The sequence below is a fragment of the Myxocyprinus asiaticus genome, chromosome 8 (genome assembly GCF_019703515.2).
Source record: "Myxocyprinus asiaticus isolate MX2 ecotype Aquarium Trade chromosome 8, UBuf_Myxa_2, whole genome shotgun sequence".
Taxonomy (NCBI): domain Eukaryota; kingdom Metazoa; phylum Chordata; class Actinopteri; order Cypriniformes; family Catostomidae; genus Myxocyprinus; species Myxocyprinus asiaticus.
The window spans coordinates 51,220,765-51,247,159 of record NC_059351.1 but is presented as its reverse complement, the minus strand read 5'-3'; the positions used below and the strand labels follow the sequence as shown (position 1 = coordinate 51,247,159).

The 26,395-nt window shown below is 38.4% G+C and overlaps 1 protein-coding gene across 4 annotated transcripts; it reads left to right on the top strand.

Moving 5' to 3' along the window:
• Positions 1–371: 371 nt before the first annotated feature.
• Positions 372–26,395, top strand: vps54 (VPS54 subunit of GARP complex). Of its 4 annotated transcripts, none has more exons than XM_051705197.1 (23): positions 373–1,012; positions 8,105–8,282; positions 8,395–8,636; positions 9,086–9,167; positions 9,347–9,381; positions 10,398–10,529; positions 10,627–11,012; positions 11,135–11,261; positions 12,122–12,229; positions 14,114–14,166; positions 14,276–14,372; positions 15,108–15,490; positions 16,368–16,491; positions 16,749–16,930; positions 17,167–17,279; positions 18,932–18,995; positions 19,075–19,180; positions 19,281–19,368; positions 19,492–19,613; positions 19,705–19,785; positions 22,799–22,906; positions 22,995–23,089; positions 25,514–26,395. In XM_051705197.1, exons 2-23 carry the CDS (start codon positions 8,123–8,125, stop codon positions 25,617–25,619), a joined length of 2,994 nt encoding a protein of 997 aa, XP_051561157.1. In that variant the 5' UTR covers positions 373–1,012; positions 8,105–8,122; the 3' UTR covers positions 25,620–26,395. The 4 variants fall into 4 exon arrangements, with proteins under 4 accessions (XP_051561158.1, XP_051561157.1, XP_051561156.1 ...); XM_051705196.1 differs by having other exon boundaries at positions 375–1,012; positions 16,365–16,491; XM_051705198.1 differs by lacking the exon at positions 19,705–19,785 and having other exon boundaries at positions 372–1,012; positions 16,365–16,491.

Here is a 26,395-nt window from a genome sequence, read left to right as displayed (position 1 = left end):
AAACAAAAAACAAGGAAAGAAAAAACAAACAAATGAATGGAAGAAACAAACTAAAGACAAAGAAACAAATGAAAGACAGAAAGAAACGAAAGAAATTAAAGAGAACAGAACTGAAAGACGAAAGAAACAAACGAAAGAGAAACAAACAAACGAGAAAGAAAAAGCAAACAAACAAAAGAGAAAAACAAACGAAAGAGAAACAAACAAACGAAAGAGAAAGAAACAAACAAACAAACGAAAGAGAAAGAAACAAACGAAAGAGAAAGAAACAAACAAAAGAAACAAACGAAAGAGAAAGAAACAAACGAAAGAGAAAGAAAAAAGACACGAAAGAGAAAGAAACAAACAAACGAAAGAGAAAGAAACAAACAAACGAAAGAGAAAGAAACAAACAAAAGAGAAAGAAACATGAAAGAGAAAGAAAGAAACAAACGAAAGAGAAAGAAACAAACGAAAGAGAGAAAAAAGACACGAAAGAGAAAAAAGAAGTGAAAGAGAAAGAGCGAAAGAAAGAAGCAAACAAACAAAAAACAAGGAAAGAAAAAACAAACAAATGAATGGAAGAAAGAAACAAACTAAAGACAAAGAAACAAATGAAAGACAGAAAGAAACGAAAGAAATTAAAGAGAAAGAACTGAAAAGACAGAAAGAAACAAAAAAGAGAGAAAGAAAAAGACACGAAAGAAAAAGAAGCAAACAAACAAAAAAAGAAGGAAAGAAATGTACGGAAGAAAGAAACAAACGAAAGACAGAAAGAAAGAAATGAAAGAGAAAGAAAAAAGAAAAGATGCAAACAAACAAACAAAAAAGAAGGAAAGGAAGAAACAAAAGAAAGAAAGAAAGACTGATCTGTGTGGTGTGTGGTGTGTGCTGACGCGTGTCGCGGAGTGTAAACCGGAAGTGTGTGTGTGGCGCGCGGTGTGTTGTGGGCCGGTGGCCGGTGAGATCTCGAACTCTTCTGTCGGGATGATGATATAATGAACACCAGGAGCTGCTTTCATTCATATATCAGGTATTTAACATCACACACACTGCAGCGTTCACGTGTGTATGACGAGCTTTAATGGCGCTGAAGTGAATGTTTTGATTATTAGCACACAGGCTAACAGCAGCAGGACGGATAAAACACAATAACAAACTCAGCAGCTCTCAGCACATCAAACTGCTTGAATTACCGCAGAAATTAACACCTATATGCACTCAAAAGGTTGTATAAGATGTTGATTTAAAGCGAGTCAGATGGCGTTATCTAAATATGTCATGGGTTATTTTACTCTTCACACAGAAAATCTCATCACGGATTACTATGAATTATTATGTGTAAATACTCCTACATCTTTAAAACAGCATAAATCTGTAATTTCTGTGAAGTAAAACTACATTGAAATGTATTGTTTGTATTGCTTTACTGGTACCTGATATACAGATGGAAATCCTCCCTTGCAATAACAACATGATTTGTAAAAATCCTCACCCTGAAATCATAAGGAATAGAAATGAAGTGGTCAAAGATGTGTGTGTGTAATACTGCAGGTTTATAGAGTGTGTGCATCTGGTGATTTGGAAAGATTTTCCTGCACTCTGTCTTGGCAGCAGTTGACGCCAAACCGCAAGCGTTTAGAAGTGAAACCTCAGCGCTTTCGATTCTCATTGTGAATTATTAGAAAGCGCTGAGTGTCGTTCATTTCATCTGACATGCAGACATGTTTGCAGCCAGTACAGTTCTTTAGAGTTACCTGAACACTTGTCCTGGATCTGAATCCTACCTGAACCAAAAACTGATCCAGGGTCAGGCACTTCAGCTGTCATCTTGTGGACTTGTTTTACACTTGGGTGTAAAAACTAGAGTTGATTGTGTTATGTGCAGCTCTGTGCAGGTGAAACATCTCAAAGTGCTGTGATGTGTGATCATGATCTAGATCAGTTCACACACAGCTGCTGGGTTTAAACACAACCCTGTATGTGTGTACTGGAGCATGGTCCCCTGTAAGAAAATGTTGTTCATTTTAAAGTTAAATGCATCAATCTGGTGCATTTTGAGAGCGAAATTAAGAGGCTAGATCTATGAAGAAAAAAAGAAGAAAATCTTTATTATTGTCACACATTATACATTTAAAATGAAGAACTTTGTGCTCTTGTAAACAATTTTGTGCTCTAGTAGTAATTTAATCATAAACACACTGGTTGCAGGGCTCGAAATTATGCATTGTCATGTGCTTGTCCTCCGACAAGTAAATTGGTCATTCACTTGTCACTTGTCCAAGTAAAAAAGTTACTTGTCCGGAGAGAAAAAAGGACATTTAAGTTACAGCAGAAGTCAGAAGTTTACATACACCTTAGCCAAATACATTTAAACTCAGTTTTTCACAATTCCTGACATTTAATCATGGAAAACATTCCCTGTCTTAGGTCAGTTAGGATCACTACTTTATTTTAAGAATGTGAAATGTCAGAATAATAGTAGAGAGAATGATTTATTTCAGCTTTAATATATCTTTCATCACATTCCCAGTGGGTCAGAAGTTTACATACATTTTGTTAGTATTTGGTAGCATTGCCTTTAAATTGTTTAACTTGGGTCAAACATTTTGGGTATCCTTCCACAAGCTTCTCACAATAAGATGCTGGAATTTTGTCCCATTCCTCCAGACAGAACTGGTGTAACTGAGTCAGGTTTGTAGGTCTCCTTTGCCGCACATGCCTTTTCTGTTCTGCCCACAGATTGTCTATCAGATTGAGGTCAGGACTTTGTGATGGCCACTACAATACCTTGACTTTGTTGTGCTTAAGCCATTTTGCCACAACTTTGGAGGTATGCTTGGGGTCATTGTCCATTTGGAAGACCCATTTGCGACGGAGCTTTAAATTCCTGGCTGATGTTTTGAGATGTTGCTTCAATATATCCACATAATTTTCCTTCCTCATGATGCCATCTATTTTGTGAAGTGCACCAGTCCCTCCTGCAGCAAAGCACCCCCACAACATGATGCTGACGCCCCCATGCTTCACGGTTGGGATGGTGTTCTTCGCTTGCAAGTCTCACCCTTTTTCCTCCAAACATAACAGTGGTCATTATGGCCAAAAAGTTCATCAGACTTCATCAGACCAGAGGACATTTCTCCAGAAAGTAAGGTCTTTGTCCCCATGTGCACTTGCAAATTGTAGTCTGGCTTTTTTATGGCAGTTTTGGAGCAGTGGCTTCTTCCTTGCTGAGCAATCTTTCAGGTTATTTTGATATAGGACTCGTTTTACTGTGGATATAGATACTTGTCTACCTGTTTCCTCCAGCATCTTCACAAGGTCCTTTGCTGTTGTTCTGGGATTGATTTGCACTTTTTGTACCAAACTACGTTCATCTCTAGGAGACAGAATGCATCTCCTTCCTGAGCGGTATGATGGCTGCGTGGTCCCATGGTGTTTATACTTGCGTACTATTGTTTGTACAGATGAACGTGGTACCTTCAGGTGTTTGGAAATTGCTCCCAAGGATGAACCAGACTTGTGGAGGTCCACAATGTTATTTTTGTTTTTCTGAGGTCTTAGCTGATTTCTTTAGATTTTTCCATGATGTCAAACAAAGAGGCACTGAGTTTGAAGGTAAGCCTTAAAATACATCCACAGGTACACCTCCAATTCAGTACACCACCTATCAAAAGCTAATTGGCTGTCTAAAGGCTTGACATCATTTTCTGGAATTTTCCAAGCTGCTTAAAGGCACAGTCAACTTAGTGTATGTAAACTTCTGACTCACTGGAATTGTGATATAGTCAATGAAAAGTGAAACAATCAGTCTGTAAACAATTGTTGGAAAAATTACTCGTGTCATGCACAAAGTAGATGTCCTAAACGACTCGCCAAAACTATAGTTTGCTTATATTAAATCTGTGGAGTGGTTAAAAGAGTTTTAATGACTTCTGAGTTGTAAATTTCTGACTTCAACTGTACATGCTCAAGTAACATGTCAAAGTTTATGTTGTATATTTTTCTAAAATTATGACCGATGGTCAACCTAATAGTGTACCTATGCAATCAAACTCAGTTCTCTGCGACAGAAATGTAAACTGCACTGGGTAGGGGAGGAGGCTTTTCTCATATGTTAATTATTTTATGTTACGTATGGTAGTCAAATAAAGAAAAGCCTCCATTGCCATCATTTACAGCAGGGGTGCTCACACTTCTATGGAATGAGATCTACTTTTTCATCATGTTATTGCAACAAGATCTACCATGTACAGTAAAGGCTATACATTATCACAGTACCAACATTTCAGTAGTCGGTAGTGAAATTTGTTGATTCTCAATACCAGCTTTAAAACCACAACCAATAATAACACAAACCAATTTGTTAATTATGGAAGAATGGTTTCATGTTCTTAAGTAATTATTCAAGACCAGTAAACAGTCAGTAATAAAATAACAATAAAAAACAGCAATGAATAGAAATAGATAAAAAATAATTCAGTGCTTTTTTAACAGCTTTAAAAAAATTTAACAGAAGTATCAAGTATTCAAGAAAACATTCAGAATGAACTGCAACATAAAACTACTACTGGTCTCCACTGTATGATTATAATACATTAATACTTTTGAAAGCTGCTAAAGTTACCCATGATTATTATAATGACACACTTGACAGCAGCAGGTCTTACATTTAGACTTACAAGTCTGACATTTTAATACAAATCCGCTGTTTACGTTAATTGTAGACTTCACTCTCTGTGTTTACATGAATACCTCACCTATACGGGCATTTTGGCGGAATTTTGAAATGTGTTTGACCGTTCAGGTGCGCATTAGCACGAGCATTTTCACACACACGCATGTTCAGCACACACACATACGCCGCCTGTCAATCAAACAGGCCGCAGCTGTTACTAGATCACTAGCGAATTATAAAATGACGTGCTCTGGATTATTTTCAACAGCAGAATAAGAGTATGAATTTTCTAATAAGTGACACAGGCCTAGGCTATCACAAATATAGCTGGTTATTTTTTTGTTATTGACGTTTTAATCAGTTTGCTTTTCCGGTTGGGCAAAAATCTCACAAATCTTGTTAAATGAGACAGGGTTTGTGGGAGTGAGAGATGCTTTGCTGAAGTAATGGTGCAAAACACAACGTTAGAGATCTTTTATGTTATTATGAGAAGTGTAAAAATATTTTCGGTTCATAATGAGCCGCCACAGTCTAGGTAATTAAAGGGAAACACTGTTATGACTCACCGTTTTATGTTTTGCTGATTAGACCGATAACATAATGATATGCGATATCGGGGAATTTTGAGTTCTAAGTTGTTTTTTCCTCATCTTTAAACATTTTCCATTTTGACAAGAATACTAAACCAATCAGACTTTGGCTTTGGAGAAATCTAGCTCACTTTTTGCTTAAAGACATATACCTTCTGTGCTGTCAGGATGCCATTGTGTGTTTTATCTGGACTGAGCTATGTAGTTAAAAATATCTAAGCTTGACCATATCAATATAGATTTCAATAGGAATATCAGGGTAACCATCTTTTCAACCTAATTGTTGCCATGTAGACTCAAAATGTTTGCTGTTAAAACGTTTTTGTGTTAATTAGAGCTGTGCCATTTTGTTCTCACGATATTGAATATTGTTGTTATTTTTTTTTCCCAACAGTTCAATAAGGAAGAATTAGGTTGTCTAAATAAACGCAAACTCTGAGTCTGAGAACAACGTTTATCAGTTACTGTAAATTCTCCTCCTTGCCCAGTAGGTGGTGATATGCATGAAGAATGCGAACCACCGAAAACAAAAAAGAAGAAAGTGAAAGTGTAGATTTATAGTAAAAAAAGGACTTAAATATTGATTTGTTTCACACCCACACCTAACATATCTCTTCTGAAGACATGGATTAAACCACTGGAGTCGTATGGATTTTCTTTTATGCAGACTTATGTGCTTTTGGAGCTTCAAAGTTCTGGTCCCCATTCACTTGCATTGTATGGACCTACAGAGATTAAATATTCTTCTAAAAATCTTCATTTGTGTTCTGCAAAAGAAAGAAAGTCATTCAATCTGTGATGGCATGAGTGTCCGGATGGCCATGAATGTTCTGGTTAGGGCTGGGCAATAATACAGCTAAAATATAAATACAGTTGTGCTCAAAAGTTTGCACACCCTGGCAGAAATTGTGAAATGTTGGCATTGATTTTGAAAATATGACTGATCATGCAAAAAACCTGTCTTTTATTTAAGGATAGTGATCATATGAAGCCATTTATTATCACATAGTTGTTTGGCTCCTTTTTAAATCATAATGATAACAGAAATCACCCAAATGGCCCTGATCAAAAGTTTACATACCCTTGAATGTTTGGCCTTGTTACAGACACACAAGGTGACACACACAGGTTTAAATGGCAATTAAAGTTTAATTTCCCACACCTGTGGCTTTTTAAATTGCAATTAGTGTCTGTGTATAAATAGTCAATGAGTTTGTTAGCTCTCACGTGGATGCGCTGAGCAGGCTAGATACTGAGCCATGGGGAGCAGAAAAGAACTGTCAAAAGACCTGCGTAACAAGGTAATGAAACTTTATAAAGATGGAAAAGGATATAAAAAGATATCCAAAGCCTTGAAAATGCCAGTCAATACTGTTCAATCACTTATTAAGAAGTGGAAAAATCGGGGATCTCTTGATACCAAGCCAAGGTCAGGTAGACCAAGAAAGATTTCAGACACAACTGCCAGAAGAATTGTTTGGGAAACAAAGAAAAACCCACAGATAACCTCAGGAGGAATACAGGCTGCTCTGGAAAAAGACGGTGTGGTTGTTTCAAGGAGCACAATACGACGATACTTGAACAAAAATGAGCTGCATGGTCGAGTTGCCAGAAAGAAGCCTTTACTCTGCCAATGCCACAAAAAAGCCCGGTTACAATATGCCCGACAACACCTTGACACACCTCACAGCTTCTGGCACACTGTAATTTGGAGTGACGAGACCAAAATAGAGCTTTATGGTCACAACCATAAGCGCTATGTTTGGAGAGGGGTCAACAAGGCCTATAGTGAAAAGAATACCATTCCCACTGTGAAGCATGGTGGTGGCTCACTGATGTTTTGGGGGGGTGTGAGCTCTAAAGGCACAGGGAATCTTGTGAAAATTGATGGCAAGATGAATGCAGCATGTTATCAGAAAATACTGACAGACAATTTGCATTCTTCTGCACGAAAGCTGTGCATGGGACGCTCTTGGACTTTCCAGCACGACAATGACCCTAAGCACAAGGCCAAGTTCTGGAGGTTCTGGAGTGGCCATCACAGTCTCCTGTCCTTAATATCATCGAGCCACTCTGGGGAGATCTCAAACGTGCGGTTCATGCAAGACGACCAAAAGACTTTGCATGACCTGGAGGCATTTTGCCAAGACGAATGTACAGCTATACCACCTGCAAGAATTTGGGGCCTCATAGACAACTATTACAAAAGACTGCACGCTGTCATTGATGCTAAAGGGGGCAATACACAGTATTCAGAACTAAGGGTATGCAGACTTTTGAACAGGGGTCATTTCATTTTCTTCATTGTTGCCATGTTTTGTTTTATGATTGTGCCATTCTGTTATAACCTATAGTTGAATATGAATCTCATAAGAAATAAAAGAAATGTGTTTTGCCTGCTCACTCATGTTTTCTTTAAAAATGGAACATATATTACCAATTCTCCAAGGGTATGCAAAGTTTTGAGCACAACTGTGTGTGTGTGTGTATATATATATAGGAATTACCATTATAGCCAAGTAGATTAAAATTATTAATGCAAAAAGTAAAATCTGTTCAAAATGTAGCCTAGTTAAGAATAATCAAGGCATATGTTCTGCACAATTTTTCACTAAATGAACACAAGAGAGAATATTTAAGCATCAATATAACAATACGTAGTAGTAAATGGCGATATTTGCATATATACATTTTTACTACATTTTAATGCATAAAAATGCCATATTTAGACTTCTGTGAACATTTTTAATTAAAACGTGGAGGAATCAGCTCACTTATCCCTAAAGACAGGTGCTGTCAGGAAGTCATTGTGTGTTCTGATGCATCTGTTGAGTTGATGTGCTTTCTTCTTTCTCAGTGTGAGGGATCTGCAGTGATGTCCTCCAGTCAGGGCTCATCTCCGGTCCCTCGGTCCAGTGGAGGAGGAGGAGTCACCAGCGATGGGCACTTCCGGAAGCCCAGGGACCTGCCTGCAGCCTCCAGACACTTCCGAACACCGCATTCCCTACCGGATGTCTGCCCCAAGGAGCCCACCGGTCAGATAGCACAAGTTCCTCTAAGAGCAGTAGTTTTTATTTGGATTAAAATATATATATTTAGCTGTTATTTGCTATTGTAAACTATATCTCCCCAATACCTTCTGTATAGGTGATAGGCATGGCCTCTGTGATGGCCCATCCGTTGTGGCCGACCAGCATCGCTGGACTGTGTATAACTCTAAAGTGAATCTCCCCGCGGCCCTGAACGACCCCAGACTGGCCAAGAGAGAGTCAGACTTCTTCACTAAGACGTGGGGCCTGGACTTCACCGAGACTGACGTCATGCCTTCATTCTACCTGCCCAACATCAGCCGAGAACACTTCAGCTCATACCTGCAGGACACAGCTCAGGTGACACATCATATGAATTATTCACACACACACGGAGAGAGAGGAAACGCTACGTTTGGACTGAGTTGTCTGTAAGCTAACTGTGTACAAAACAGATTGAGTGTCTGGTTTTGTTTAATGTGAGTTCTTAAGCAGCAGAAATATTATTTCTCATTTTTATCTCTCACTCTCATGAGAACATAGGCTCAACTCCAGATTATGTCAATTATTTTGTCTCTGTGGTTTTCTAAAGGTTACGAGACAGATCCTTTCCACTGTTCATGGTTTGTTAACTATTTCTGAAGAACTCTTTACCTTTCCTTTCATTTCTGTGATTAAAGGTTCTTTTGTCAGTTGCCAGGCAGTCTGTTCTGTGTAGCAGAGTTGGAAAGGCAGATCTGTGTGTTTGAAATGTTGTAGAAACTGCCGTCACAAACTCGCACCCGTCTGACTGTGTTTGTGTGTTTCAGAGGGAGAAGATTCACGAGCGCTGTAAGAATGCTTGTCTGAATAAAGACGATCTGACGGTCCCCACCATCACAAATAATCATGGTACAAATAACCAGACTTTTAATAAACATTCATTGCAAATTATCACTGTAGCTGCAGACAAACACAAGCAGGGCTAAATCTTTGGAGGAAATCATATGAATCTTTCTGTGTGGTGTGTTGTGAAAGTGTTGTTTATTTGGGGAATATAAATGCATGTTTGCCACACATTTGTCTTGTAGATAAAGCCAGAGCTGAACTGGAGCAGGTGCCCAAGGTAAGAGCTGAAGCTTATTCAAAGGAGCAAATATAATTCATCTTTGATGCTCCGTTTTCCATTGATGCTCCGCATGAAAGCAATATTTATTAAAATAAAAAGATTTTATTAAAAAATGTCATGTGTAAATTGATAGTTATGAATTTAACTGGTTATACATTTAAATGGCTGTCTGGTACATTAAGCAATAAGACACTGAATTAAATTAAATTTGGATGTTAAAATATGTTATAGATTCAGTTTGTTGTGCTACCAAAATCCCATGAATAACCAGAAAAACGAAGATTTGATACATAACGCTGGACTTTTATCTGTAAACAAGCTTGAAATATACTTACTTATTTCGGTACTCTTTGTTTGCAGGCAGGTTATATTGTAATATAAACAAAGATCGCAATAGACTATGTTTATGCACAGGTTATATAGCAACATAAACAAAGGTTGCGATGGGCTTTGATTGTTTTTGAGCAGGTTATATTGTAACGTAAACAAAGATCGCAATAGACTATTTTTATGTGCAGGTTATTTAGCAACGTAAACAAAGATCACGATAGGCTTTGATTGTTTGCGGGCAGGTTATTTTGTAATGTAAACAAAGATCAGAATGGAATACGTTTATGCGCAGGTTAAATAACAAAATAAAGACCGCGATGGGCTTCGATTGTTTGTTAGCAGGCTATATTGTAACATCCTTGTTTGGCTCTCGACATGATGGAGACTCCTGGAGGTTCACAGATCCCCCAACTGAGTACCCAGCAAACACAGAACGTTCCCCTAAAGTTAGCATTTGGTCCTCGTTTGTTTTTGGGGTTTTTGGCAACCAATTCCTAACGTTCTAGGAACACTCTCTTTAGGTTCTTCTTTTTGGAACCATAAACTAACGTTCCCAGAACATTCTGGGAACCAAAAATTGTTAGCTGGGCACTGGCTTCATCGCCGGTATAATTTTTATACAAAAGCGACTCTAGAGACTATAGAGCCACGTAAGTTTACACACATGTCTGTCTGTCTCTCAGATCTTCATGAGGCCTGAGTTTGTGCTAAATGACCCGGCCACTTTTAATGCCGTGTTGCCATGGTCTCACTTTAGCGTCGCCGGAGGGAAGAACAGCCGAGATGTTGCATCATCACGGTTACTGCAGGAAAAGGTGCTTGTTTGTCATTATCGTCAGAACATCTCATATTGTTCACTAGCCACTAAACAAAACTGTTAAAATGTAATCACTTCTTTCTCTCTCTTTGTAGTTAAGTCATTACCTGGACGTGGTGGAGGTGAGTATCGCTCGACAGATCTCTCTTCGCTCCGAGGCGTTTTTCCACGCCATGTCGTCTCAGCACGAGCTCCAGGACCAGATGAGAGAGACGGCCAATGCCGTGGCGAAGCTTCGGTCCCGCACGGCCGCCATCGACCGGGTGATGTGTCGAGGACCATTACGGGCCCTGCGGGACGCTCTGACCCATAATAACTGTATTAAACTGCACAATAAACTCAAGCTGATGGCTGCGGTGCACCAAACGCAGCCCACGGTGCAGTTACTGCTCTCCACCTCAGAGTTCGTGGGGGCGCTAGAGCTCATCGCCACCACCAAAGAAGTACTGCAGCAGGAACTGCAGGGAATTCACAGCTTCAGGTGAGCAAACACACACTCAAGCGCATGTATACTAGGAAATAAATAAACAGGACACATAACTGAATACAGTTTTGTTTTCGAGATTATCGCTGTTCATTCTTCTTAATTCTTTCTCTCTGCAGACATTTGGGTTCTCAGCTCTGTGAGATGGAGAGATTAATCGATAAGATGATGGTGGCTGATTTCTCCACATATGCTCAGAGTGATCTCTATCGACCCTTTGAGGAGGACATTCGGGTCCTGGAGAAGGTCAGACAGTTTTTATACAAGAATGTTAAAGGGATAGTTCACCCAAAAAGGAAAGTTCTGTCTTTACAAACCTGTAAGACTTGAGGGTGAGTAAACAAAGACTTAATTTTCTTGTTTAGGTGAACTATTCCTTTAAAGACATTTGTCATCTGAAAACTAAGGTGCGTTATTCAGTTCTCTTGGCCATCTGGGTTTGGCGCAGATGGTTTCAATGTCATGTTGTTTCAAAGGGAAGTGTGAAACAGTGTACAAATAAATTAAACCTGTCATGAAATAAGGGATTCTCATTGTGACACCACAAGGTTTACTAACAAGCAGACCGCAGCATCTGTTTCCAGGTGCGAAATTATGTTGCGAGCACAGTAAATCAGGTCATGTGAATGTGTGATGTAAATCAGGTTATGTTTTTGTTGAATGTAGGTGTGTGTGTTGGTTTGAGGTTTACAGTGTGAGGTTTTCTCATACAGGTCTCAAAACCAGCTACAGCGTCAGGAAAGGTTGGCCTTTTTTTGAGCAAGAGACGTTCGTTTCATGTCCTAATTCACACTGATGAACCAAACGAATGTTTTCTCAACACTGATTTATGTATTTCCTTTATGAAAACACAGAACCACAAATTACATTAATAGCCTATGCATGAGATCAAACTGATTTGGAAACTATTTATCTGAAAACAGACAAATTAATGAATGTAAATTGAAAATATAATCAAGAATAAAATCTTAGCAACATGTATTATGGTTGAAGTTTTAATTTGCATGTGCTGTGCACATGATGTGCTGTGATTTGTCTGATATCAGGTGACGGTTGATTTGAGTTCTTCAGTTGGGAGTTTCTGTGATGATGTGTTTTTATTATAGGATCGTTTGCAGTCTCTGGTCTTTGGTTTGTTGAGACAGAGGAAACTTGATTTCCTGGATATCTACAGTGAAGAGATGATCCACGCAGCCAAGAACGTTGTACGGCAGGTACAGCACACCAATCAGGGACAGTAGGGGCCAGAACTGGGGCAGGGGAAGGAAATGCAGTATCATGCAAGAGGGTGATTCTCACGAAAACTGTCAAGAAAATGTCTTGGGCCCTATTTTACTCCAAAAAAATAAAAATAAACAAATCTAATCAAGCCAAACGATTATTACAGTCACTTGTAAAGAGAGAAACTTCATTTAATAGTGATTACACACCTAATAACATTAGCGTAAGTGAACAGAGCTGTTTCTAACGTCTCATAACACTCATTTTGATGCTGTGAACTGTTTATTTACTATCGCTTTTACTATGACTTGAATCAATACATAAATAAATTAACATTCAGTTCTCTTTCCTCTTCTTCTTCTTTCGGCTGCCCCCAGTAGGGGTCGCCACAGCGGACCATCCATGATCCGCATATTTGACTTGGCACAGGTTTTAGGTCGGATGCCCTTCCTGAAAATAAATTAACATTCAGTTATTCAGTTAGCTTTAATTTACCTTGGAGCAAATGTAGGTGTTGTTGCAGATGTTATGTGTTCATTTGGGAATGAGGGCTTTTGACATGCTCTTCTCCAGATATATTTAAAGTATTTTTATTTATTTTTTTAAAGAAAGAAAAACACTGCAGGTAACTCGTGCCACTATTGCAAATGACTCGGCAACAACGTTCTTTACATCTTTTTTTATTATTTTTATAAAATCCTGCTTAAAAGTACTCAAACACACATTACTCCCATAGGCTGTCATTGGAAAATAGCAAACGCGTGTCAGAGTAATGGCAGCAGGGCAACAGTTGCTAAAACAGGAATGGTCAGAAGCGCTTTTAAGGCGGGGCTTAGCAAAGGGTCATTTCTCATTACCGCAATGCAATATATATATATATATATATAAATAGAGCGGTTATCTGAGTTACCGTAGACTTTGTCAGTATGAACCAGTCTGGCCATTCTCTGTTGACCTCTCTCATCAACAAGGTGTTTCCATCCACAGAACTGCCGCACACTGGTTGTTTTTTGTTTTTGGCACCATTCGGAGTAAATTCTAGAGACTGTTGTGTGTGAAAATTCCAGGAGATCAGCAGTTACAGAAATACTCAAACCAGCCCATCTGGCACCAACAATCATCCATGCGATTATGTAGTCAGCCAATCGTGTGGCAGCAGTGCATTGTATAAAATCATGCAGATACGGGTCAGGAGCTTCAGTTAATGTTCACATCAACCATCAGAATGGGGAAAAAATGTGATCTCAGTGATTTGGACCGTGGCATGATTGTTGGTGCCAGATGGGCTGGTTTGAGTATTTCTGTAACTGCTGATCTCCTGGGATTTTCACGCACAACAGTCTTTATAGTTTACTCAGAATGGATAACTGATTAGCCTGCTAAGCTAACATTCCATCATGTGTTCCCTCCAGTTATTATGCTAATCAGTTAGCCTGCTAAGCTAACATATTCATTGTGAGTTTCTTCACATAATCACATCAAATTTTGAATTTCATGCTAAATGTTGTTACCATATTTTCTTTATTATCATGTCCAGTTGTCAAAGGGTATACGTTTATTATTTTTTAAGGAACTAGAAGTGAAACATACAGCATATAATGTAATATCCTAACAAACTATATGAATATATTATGCACATTGAATTATCGTATAATTATGCCTGTATTTACGTGAACAGCTACAACAGGAAGATGTGACAGACACTTCTGATCAGGCATTACAAACAGCTTGGGGTCCTAAGGGGATACGATTCTGTGGGGGGACAGAATCTTGCACAAAAGCGAGCACAAGGGCAAGACAGTTAAAAATTTGAAGAAGAAGAAAAAAAATCTAAACAACGTTTCATGGTGTGATGTTTGTCGTTTTTTTTCTGTCAGTGTGTTTTGAAGTCTGTGTCCCAGATCAGTGAGATTGATCCAGACACTATCAAGTAAGTTCATGTACAATCAACATCATTATCAATGATGATAATAATAGCGCTGATTATCACAGTACTGTATTATCACAGCTCACTGTGTGTGTGTATGTGTGTGACTCAGATTGCACGAGCATATGCGTTTGATGACGCTTCAGCAGTGGTTTGATCTTTTGAAAGACATCTTTGAACATTTCATCCTGTTCCTCAAGAGAATCAAGGTAACAAAATTACATTTCCAAACTAATCTCAACCAAAAAACAAACAAAACTACAGCACAATACACACTACTGAACTGTCAACCAATGCAATTCAGCACTCCAGTTCAGTTGTTTCATTTCACAATATTTTCAAGACATCAGCTCTCCAAGAGCTCTTTACCTAGACAGCATTTTAAGGTGTGAAGGCTGTTCTAAAAAAATAAGACGTTTTGGCCAAATTCTAAGATAGCTTTGCGTGTATTTGTTGTGGTTAAGACAATCCAATAATGCATTGCAATGTACTCCAAAAAGTATTGATTTAATAAATAGTTCAATCTAGTAAAAATTCATTTTTTTACCGAACATTTGTGTGCTATGTATTTTTATGTTTATTGGAGTGTCACGCTGTTAGCTTAGCAACATGCTAATGAATGGAAAGAACTACAATCCTAAGAAGCATCGTGAATGACATAATCGAATAAAAACGTTAGAAATATATATAAAATTATTGATATAAAGTTGTTGATTAAAAGTAAAGAAGCAATATATTTGAATTTTATTGCAAAATATTAAGATGTATACAAATGTATAAGTAATTTGAGAGCGTGGGGAGCCCGATTCGATTGCGTCATTCACAGTGCTTCATGGAGATTGGCGGTCACTGCTGAGCTGTTTTTGCGAGCTTTAAGATCATGAGTTTGTTTGCACTTGGATCATGAGTTTGTGCGCACTTGTGTGTTTTTGCGCTTATTGTAGGCCACACTCAGCGTCATCCGAAATGTGGTGTTGGAAGTGCTCGACAGCAGCCTGAGGAGTCGATTGGCTGATGTTGCCTCGGCAACGAATCATTCTGATGGCAGGGCCAATGAGGATGAAGAGGAGGAGGAGTCAGGAGGCTCCGCTCTTCATTCAGGAGAGGCGGAGCTTGCATATCTCACTCACGAGGGGCTTTTCATCAGTGACGCATTAAATGAAGTGGAACAACGCAACAGCACGGCAGCACACGCGCAGTTGAAAGCGCAGACGCGTTTAGAGGCCTGCGGGAGTGACTCGGCCTCCATGACGACTGAATCATCCTCTAGCAGGGAACACAACTCTAATACTACCTCCTCACTGCCCATAGGGAGCACTGCTGCAATGTGAGTTAGCTTGGTGTAAGCCTTAAAGGGGTTTTGTTGCCTTATATTAAGTCTGCTGCTTATATGGTTACATAAGGTTTCGTGCACATAAAACAGTCGGAATTTCATTTTTCTTGACCATTTTCCACCTTGACGAAGCCATACAGTTATTCTACAAACATGGTTTTGGGTTTTTTCCAAATTTTTCAAAAAACAGAGACCAAAATCTTAAACACTAACTTAAGCTTTCAAGCTTCATCCACCAAACTTGGCACAGACCTTCAGACTGTTCAGGAATAGTTTGCTATGCCTTTTATAACTGATCGGACTTACAGTTTTCATACAGCAGACAATCAAAAATCTGAACAATCTCAGTCTTCTATTGACGGAATGTTCAAATGGGCCAACGGAATGCTCATTAATTCAAAATCCAATTGTCAAAATTCAAATGTAAACAAACCCACAAAAAGACTTTGATCTGCTTAAAGGTTTTAAGTTGCTGTAAGTTCTGACAAGGCTTTGTCAAACCAACATCAAAATTTTCTTTTAAATGTAAATATTCTTTTTTGCAAAACAGTAATGAGAATTCAGCTTGTTTTGCATAACAGTATTGAGCATTTGTGGGGAAAATTAGCCCTTAGTTTGAATGAAAATAATGTCACAAGTGGAAAAAGTCTTAAAGGTCCTTAAAAACAGGATTTTTGATTTTGGGGTCAAATATGACCTGGAGAAGTCTTGACGCGTTTTGTGAGATTAACCCTTCCATTTTTCTTTTATATATGACCAGTTTTAAGATCCTCTGTGTAGTATTGTGAATAAATATCACATTTATAGACATATTATACCAACAGTGAAAGCATTTTACCCATTCATATCTCATGTATCTCTCTGGCAGTAGTGAGGATGTGATGCCATCTGATCTTGAGTTGGGTCGAGTGGCCAATAACATCCAAGAGCTGCTGTACACGGCGTCAGACGTCAGTCATGACCGCTGCGTCAAAGTGCTCATGACTCGAGCCAAGGTACACACACACACACGCATGCGCAGTCTTCAGTTATTGACACACCTGTGCTCTCACAAGTTAAGGGACCAGATTGATCAGTTTATCAACTCATAGTCATTCAAGCTTTCAAATCCACTAAAACAGCAAATTCCTTTAAACATGACATAGTTTGCCTCTGCCTCTATGGATAAGTAGCATCAAAACATAGTCCTGCGGTGTGAAAAATGAATTCTAGTACAAATATTCCATGTAGTCTTGTGTCTGTCTGTGTGTAGGACGGCTCTCTGGAACGTTTGAGTTCGTCTGAGTTTGTGTGTTTGAGTCAGGCAGTCGAGTCTTTCGCCAGAGAAACTGAAGAGCTGTGTGGCAGACGCAGTGTGAGCCTGAGGGGGGCGCTACAGAGTCAGGCAAACCGCTTTGTACAGCGATTCCATGAAGAGCGCAAGACTAAACTCAGGTAGAGACTGATGCGAGATAAACACACACATGCACTCGTACAGTATAGGTCTTTTCTAATATTGCAAGTATGTATTGACGAACCTTTGTTTGCCATGTGAATAGCCTAGTTGCTGACATGGCATTAAAACTAAATAAACAAACAAACAACTCATACAGTATAGTGAGCAATGTATGGTTTAGATATGTAATACATGTACGCACTAATTCACTGTGTGTGTGTGTGTGTGTATGCAGTCTGCTGTTGGATAATGAGAGGTGGAAGCAGGCGGAGGTTCCTGCTGAGTTTCAGGATCTGGTTGACTCCATCTCTGATGGACGCATCACTCTGCCTGAACGCAAATCCACAGGCAAGTAACCGGCGTTGATTAATAAAAAGTGTCCTAATCAGATGTGATGCAATAAGATTCCAGTGACAAGCAATTCGTCTGTCAACACTAGGGCTGAGAAACAAATGTTTCATTTTTCACTTAAATATTACCAAAAATGTGACATCAGTGGTCACTAGATTTTTAAATTGATGTTGTTTTCTACGTCCACAAGAGGGTGCAGCGAATGCATATAAACCAAACAGGACTTTTTGTTTATTATTGCACAGAATACACCTGTCTGTTATCAATAGTGCATTCCATTTTAGGCTAAAGTGCATAAAAGAAAAAAATCAAGATTTAGCAAGTTCATATTCTTAAATCTTAAAGCTGAAGTATGTAACTTTTCTATGTTAAAATACGTTCTCCTATCCCGGCTTAATATGCAGAGACAACCGTAAGCCATTTATAGGATAATTTTCTCGAAACTGTAAGCACTGTGTCTCTGTGGTGCTATGAAAATTGCTCGGTTTGTTTTGAGCGACCCACTTAGACCCGTCCCATCAACTTTACTCAGCCCCGCCCCCAACTCACGACATTGGTTATCTCTTTGTTTGACCAATGGCAGGTGGGAGCGTATTCAGAAAGCTGTTTTGAAAATGACGTTTATTTTTGCCATTTTGTCTGGTGGCGCAGAAATTACATACTTAAGCTTTAAGTAAAAAAGAAGCACTTCAGTAGAATAAGTGTTTTTCATTCATTACAGTTAATGGAATTAACAACAGCGTTTTAACACGCATTGTTTATGCTGCGAGATGCTGAAAAAACAAAGAACTATATGACACCAAAAACGTTTTTTGGCGTCCATCCATTGTTTTTCTATGTTAACATGCACTAGGTGGACATTTTTGACCGCTGCGCCATGTTTCGATGCATTTTCAAGTTAAAAAGAACTTTAAAAACTATTTTAAAAAGACTTTAAAAAAATGTCTTGATACTTCACGTTATACTTCGCGTTGCGGAGCGCATAGTACGCATGATGCAAATGTCGTCATAAGCCAGTCCGCGTGTCCTGACCACAAAGAAGTGGGTATGCGTCAAACACATTCGTATTCGCTCGTGGTCAGAAGAGTATACTCACAAAGGCAACGCGGTCGACCAGGCGTGAGACGATCGTGAACACGCAAAAACTAAGTATACCTAGGCCTTTAGACTGTATCAGTTGCGCTGTGTCAAGCTTTTTTAAGCGCAAGAATGTGATCAGTCCGAACGGAGTCATCACTAAGTCATTCTAAGTACTTGACACATATCCAAAATTCAAATGCACCATTTTAGCATTTCAATGTGCATTTTTATCTTAAAGTCAACGAATATTAGAATTTCACATTTTAATTGGACAGCCTTAGTCCACGCTGAACGTGATAAAACTGTGTGACACGGCATAATCACAGCCATCAGAACATATTTAAAGTTTAATGTGCAGTAAAGAGAAACTGGATTTTGGACCAATGAGTGTTCACAGTGGGCAGGGCTACCTGGCCTGACACTGCAGAAATAGAAACCAAGTGATAGTCAGAATGGCATACGGTAGCTTGCAATTCTGTCGGCTGTCACTTTACTCTGTCTTGTCTGGTTAGTACACAATGTTACAGTTTATTAAAAAAGGCTTAATTTAACTGTTTTGTTTCTCTCAGGCTCTGAGGACAGGAAGCCCAGTGACTTCCTGTGTGTTGATGGGCAGAAGTACGCTGTTGTCGGGTAGGCTTTCATAAGCAAAATCATCATGGGAACTTTTGTCCCTGTTTGACCTTTCCCCTTTGACTCTGCCCTCTGATAGGACGGTGCTGCTCTTGATTCGGATGTTTCTGGAATATTGTCAGTGTGTGAATGACATTCCCTCCATCACCACAGACATCCTCACACGCCTCGCTGACCTGCTCAAGGTGTGTGTTTGTGCGTGTGGAGATCTGACATTCACTTCATCCTTAACTGCAATGTGACATCTCTCGATTGACAGGTTGTTTTTTGTTTCTGTGATTACAGCACTTCAACTCTCGGAGCTGTCAGCTGGTGTTGGGGGCGGGAGCTCTGCAGGTGGTGGGACTGAAAACCATCACGACAAGAAACCTGGGTGAGAAACCTCACGATTCAAGGGATAGTTCAGACAAAAAAGAAAATGTTGTCGTTATTTACTCATTTACTTGTCATTTACGTCCCAAATAAGAATGCGTTTCTTTCTTTGTGATCTCCTCAGCTCTGGCGTCTCGCTGTCTACAGCTGGTCGTTCACTACATCCCTGTGATCCGAGCGCACTTTGAGACCAGACTGCTTCCCAAACAGTACAGCATACTGCGACACTTTGACCACATCACTAAGGTAAACACGCAAACATACACCTCCATCAACACTACAGACTAATGTCTGTGACACTAACATGAAACGTGGTTCTCTCCTCTCGTGTCTTCAGGACTATAATGATCACATCGCAGAGATCACTGCTAAACTTGTAGCCATCATGGACAGTTTGTTTGAGAAAGCGCTTTCTAAGGTAGGCGTCCACATTTGAGTACATTGAATAGTCACAAATCTCTGGAACGTATCTCTGAGATTTACTTTAAAATAACTGTAAAAGTAGCTAAAAGTCATTTATTAGTTGGAAACTAATTACCTGCATTCCAGTCAATTCAGGACATTTTCATTTTCAAGTGCAATAGAATGCCATTTAGTTGGATGTCCGCTTTCTCCATTGCTAAGGAGATGAAAGAATAGACACATACAGTAGAATCTGAAAGATTAAAAATAAAGTGTGTGAAAGTGAAGAATTTAGAGCAGATATATTTTGCTATTGCCTACTGAAAGGGTAGTTCACCCAAAATGAAAATTCAGTCATTGTTTACTCACCCCTGTGTTGTTATATCCCTATTTGACTTTCTTTCTTTTTCTTAACACAAAGGGAATAATTGTGGAAACAACTTTGTGCTGAGTGATGTCATACAATAGCAGTTTATGGTGACCACCTCTTCAAGCTTCATAAAGGTGGGGGCCTGGGTAGCTCAGTGGAAAAAGACGCTGGCTATCACCCCTGGAGTTCGCTAGTTCGAATCCAGGGCGTGCTGAGTGACTCCAGCCAGGACTCCTAAGCAACCAAATTGGCCCGGTTGCTAGGGAGGGTAGAGTCACATGGGGTAACCTCCTCATGGTCGCTATAAAGAAACAATTTGCAACCCCCTCGCAACATGGGGCGTTCAAGAGAAAACACGTTTTGTTTATCTAAAAACAGGTCCAACACAGTGATAGAAACAACACAGCTGCACACAAACCAAAGAACCGAACTTACTAAACATGTCTGAAGAGTTTGTAGTCGTAGAACAGATGCATTTCTGTGCCCAGCCTCATTTGTTTGAAACAGAATATTCAATCAAACTGAGAGAGATAGTCAGAGGAGGTTGAAGGCAGTGACAGTGTCCTAACCTGACTGTAAACGACACGATAAAAGGTATATTTTCTGTGTTAATCAGAGTTTTAGTCCTAACCAGCCTTGACGAGGGACAATACATTCTGTCAATCGCTTGGTTTCTAATTTGGGCATTGTGCGATTTGCGCCGTGCAGCCCCGCCGCACGCTGTGAACTGACACCGGTCCAAAAACGTTCTCATATCAGTTTATTGTAGCCTGCAGCATCAATAAACTAGCCGGTTAAAATCGACATGATTTTGACCGAGAATGTTGCACCTACCAAATGTTTTTGCAGAGGTATCGATCTCTTCAGTCGGAGGTCTGTCTCAAATGCTCAGCAGTTCAGAACGGAGACTAAACATTCCCGCTTCCTCTATCTCTCTCAGTTTGATTGAGTACTCTGTTTCAAACAAATAAGGCTGGGCATAGAAATGCATCTATTCTCTGACTACAAACTTATCAGACATATTTAGTAAGTTTGGTTCTCTGGTTTGTGTGCAGCTGTGTTGTGTTTTGTTGTTTCTATCGCTGTGATGGACTTGTTTTTAGATAAAAAAAAATAGTTTTCGCTTGAACGCCCCATGTCGCGAGCGGGAGGCTGCGTGAATTGCAGCTCTCATGCAGTCTCATAAATGCGCAGAGTAACGGTCGGTCAACATTTTCACTAAATAATACTTTAGATTTCAGTTTGTTTCTCATCAAATCTTATCGTATGCTTTCATAACAATCATGAGTCTCATGGAATAATTTATTAGACTTTTGAATTATACTTTCGTGTTCTTTTGAAGCTTGAAGAGGTGATCACCATAAACTGCCATTGTATGACATCACTGAGCACAACATTTATTTCACAATTTCTCCCGTCATGTTCAGAAAAAGAAAGAAAGTCAAATAGGGATATAACAACACAGGGGTGAGTAAACAATGACTGAATTTTCATTTTTGGGTGAACTAATCCTATAATATAACACTAACATATAACATTACATAACGTAAATGATATTCAGGTTGGCTGGTTTCCAAAAACAAATGTAATTGTAAAATGGACCAAGACTAAAGTTGACCAAAAAAATATTTTAAGGATTTGGATATATTTCAGTATTTAAAATATTATTTTTCATGTTCATTCATAAGTTTTTAAAGCCTTAAATGAAATTATATATCCCTATTTTATTAAGTGAGTCACAGTTAAATATTAAAAAAAAAAAAAATATATATATATATATATATATATATATATATATATATATATATATATATATATATATATATATATATATTTATTTATTTATTTTTTTTTTTAAAGGTATATAAAGTATTACAATTAATTGTAAAACCCCTAAAACAGACAATTAATCATCATAATCACAATTATTTTTTTGACAATTAATCATGTCAATTAATAAAATCTTCAGAAGTCATGGAATTTGGCTAGTGGATATGAATTTTTCTAGTTATACTCGGCTCTAAAATATTTCATCGGCTAGGAATTACACTTTGTGGTTTTTAAAAATCCCAAACGCATGGATAAATAATGGAAATTCCTTGATCAAAAGGATCGGGAACCCTGATGTTTGTAAAACCGGTTTTCTGTGACCTGTGTTTGAATAAAAAAATAGAAAAAAATTTTTTTTTTTGACATTTCAAATTGTAATTTTTTTTGGAAAGGGCACATTTTGTTCCGGTCAAATGGAAAACTCCGAAAACGTATTGATATTCGTGACACAAAAATTCATGATAATTAAAAAATATTTTGAACTTGAAAAATATGTTTGAAAACTTCTTTTAAATGAATGATCTTCTCTACTGACAATTCTACACCTGCAAAATAAATGCTAGCAGTGCATTGCAAGATTCTGATAGTTGAACACTTGGAAAGCAAAGGTAGTGTTGCCGTTTTGTAGTACCTCAAAGGCACCAGAACTCCTTCATGGTTGGAAGTCCTGGGATATCAGTTAGGAATATCTCACATCTGACTTTGAATGGAGCGCAGTGACCTGATCTTTTGGGTTTGATAATTGTGGTTTATTAAAGCTGATGTCCGAGGTGAACGGTTTATAACTTGCATGACTCTTGGTCAACTGAACAGTGTTTTCTCTCTGCAGTATGAGGTGAAGGCTCCGATGCCGTCAGCGTGTTTGCGTAACGTGTGTAAACAGATGGCCAAGATGCACGAGGCCATTAATGAACTCTTACCAGAGGAGCAGACACAGGTGAGACGTCACACATAATACCTGCTGTGAGTGAACCAACCACTCCACACTCATGAGATTCATTGTGTGTGTGTGTGTGTGTGTGTAGATGCTGTTCTTACGGATAAGTGCCAGTTTCAAGCTGCATTTGAAGAGACAGTTGGCGCGACTGGGAGTTATTAATGATGGCGGACCCCAATATGGGTGAGTTTTTCTCCACACACACACACACACACACACACACACACACAAATCATTGACACTTTCTTACTCTGTTTGGGTGAATCTCAAAAAAATTGTCAAGAATGTGACCAGGTTATATTTTTTCCCCAAAATCAAAAGAAATTAGAAACATATATTTTGCGTAAAGAAAATAAAGCCCCCAACATTTTCAGTACTGTAATGCCAAAAGTTTCATTGTCATAACTGTAATGCAATCAAAAAAATAGTACAATATTTACTATTATATAATTGTCATTTATTTATACAGGTATACATCACGGTAGTATTTGTTGTGCTGTCTTTATGCTTATTTAAGGGTTCATTTTTTTGTCTTTGGACCTATTGAGTTATTCCAAAATACATTAAAAATGTAATTCACGCAAAATATGAATACTCCTCTACTATGACGAACATGTTTTCCATTTCTGAGTTTAAAGTCTTTTGATTTTGTTTTTTTCTGGGGCTTAAAGTAAAAAATGACGTGGTTTTTTTAAAGCCGTGAAACCGTTTTAAAATAGAATTTAACCTATGAAAAACTTTGGCAGTCAGGTGGTGAAACCAATGTGCAAGTAGCTATTCTGTTTTCATGTTACAAAAAAAAAAAAAAACACACAAAGTAGAGCAGACCCATTTAGACCCTCATCGTTTTAAAAATATCTATTTTTGAGATATTTTTCAGGTCAAATGGTGTAACCCAGAGAAAACATGGATATTTATTAAAAAAATAAATATATATATATATATATATATATATATATATATATATATATATATATATATATATATATATATATATAATTATTATAATTATTTTTTACCTTGAAAAATGTGTTTGAAGACTTTGAATTGAATGATTATGTTGCGTACACTCTCATATATTCAGTGTGCAAAGAAAGTATTTAAGTACCGTTTACTTTGTGGTTACACCACATGACATTTTTAAAGTCTTTAAATCTTTTTTTGATGCATAATAAAAATGCATGCTTTTTTTTTTTTTTTTACTTATGAAACCAACATAGACAAAATTACATTTCTATAAACTTGAAATGTGTATTTTAAACTAGTTTTTATATAAACAATTTTTATCTTCTTAGACAACCTTATTTGTCAGTGTACCTTAAAGGGATAGTACACCCAAAAATGTCATGTGTTGCTATACGGTTGCTAGGGTGTTTTGAGTGCTTGCCAGGGGTGTTATTATGCAGTTGCAAACTTGTTCTGAGTGATTTTTCATTGTGTTGCTATGCAGTTGCCAGGGTGTTGTGGGTGGTTGTCAGGCTGTTGCTATGTGTTTGCTAAATTATTCTGAGTTAACAACTTTTTAAAGGGAGGAGAAAAGCCAATTAAACTCTACAGTATTTTGGCGCAAATTCATCTGTCACTTGGTAGAAGCTTGCCAATTTAGGCACATGTCAACATGGACAGGTTGAATGAGATGCCCTCAACCAGCGAATGACCAGTTACCATTTTATATATTTTTTCATATATTTGTCTCATTTATTATAAAAAGGGTTGTCATTTTGTTTCTTTGAATTTGTCTTCTCTTAATTCCCAACACTTCTCTGACCATAAAACATTTTCCCTTAACCTTTTGACTTTGCAGACTGTATATATTTTTACTGACCCGATATGTTGTTTCAGTCCTTAAAGGGATAGTTCACCCAACAATGAAAATTCTCTCATCATTTACTCACCCTCATGCCATCCCAGACGTGTGTGACTTTCTTCTGCTGAACACAAATTAAAATTTTTAGATGAATATTTCCGCTCTGTAAGTCCATACAATGAAAGTGAATGGTGGCGAGAACTTTGAAGCTCCAAAATCCACATAAAGGGAGCTTAAAAGTAATCAATTTGTTCAGACACGATATGATAAGTGTGGGTGAGAAACAGGTCAAAATGTAAGTAATTTTTTGTCATAAATTCTCCTCCCTGCCCAGTAGGGGGCGATATGCACGAAGAATGTGAATCGGCAAAAACGAAAGGAGAAAGTGAAGGAAAAATTACTTAAATATTGATCTGTTTCTCACACACACTTATCATATCGCTTCAGAAAACATGGATTAATGGATTACTTTTATGCTGCCTTTATGTGGATTTTGGAGCTTAATAGTTCTGGTCACCATTCACTTGCATTGTATGGACCTAAAGAGCTGAAATATTCTTTTAAAAATCTTAATTTGTGTTCTGCAGAAGAAAGTAAGTCATGCACATCTGGGATGGCATGAGAGTGAGTAAATGATGAGAGAATTTTCATTTTTGGGTGAACTATCCCTTTAATGCAAAATATAATATCTTATTTCTTTCTTTTGATTTTGAAGTGAAATGTGACCGGGATATTTCTTTCGGACTTTCTCCCGTGAGTCCCGTCAACTCTTGATTTTTTTTTGTTTTCTCTTTGTGCAGGTTGGTGATGGTGGATGTGGCGTTTTACTCTGAGAACGTGCAGGCTTTGCGCTCTCTGGAGCGTTTGGACTTAAACATGCCTGAGATCTGGGAGCAGAAGAGGTGATGACGGACAGCTCCTCCTGGCCAATCAGGCTTCTTGGCCACACCTACCATCACGGTGACCTGCTCCGGCCCCATCTCGGAGCAGGAAGTTAGGTCAGTGGGTAACAAGGAGGAAGTGGACCGACTCAAGGTGCTGTTTTTATACCTCTGAAACTGGATTCCTCCAGTGGCACCTCATGCTCCACCCACCTCCTTCCCCAATCAGAACGCACTTTTCTGGGCTCATTAAACGTGGAGGTCTCCTGTGACGTACAAACACTCTCCTACCAGTTCGTACCCGGAAGGTACTGGAGACCAAATCAATCCTGTTGCAGCTGGGAATTGTGGGAAATCTGTTTGTTTTTGTTGTCTAAAGCAGAGAGACGCATCCTCAGTGCCTCATTCAGTATCAACTTTCCATTCATGTGCAATTCTGTCTGATTGTTATTACTGAATTATTTCATCACTCTCGAATGAATCAATGAATGGTTATTTATTAAGAAAAATGTGTTGTTCATTGATTGGATAGGGTTTTTTTTCAGGTGTATTTGAGAACTAAAAAAGGGTTTTAAAACACTGAATTCCTGGTTTTGTATTATCTCAACCAACATTATTGTGATTTTAACTCCTGCTTTTGGTTCTCATGTTCATTTTTTCATGTTCTGACAGGCAAATCAATAAAGTATCAAAGCTATGGAAGGGTTACATGTCAAGTATGTTAGACCAAGTTTATCACGTAAATCTGACTTTAAATCAGCCACAACATTTATTGTCTAATATTGTGTAGGTCCCCCTCGT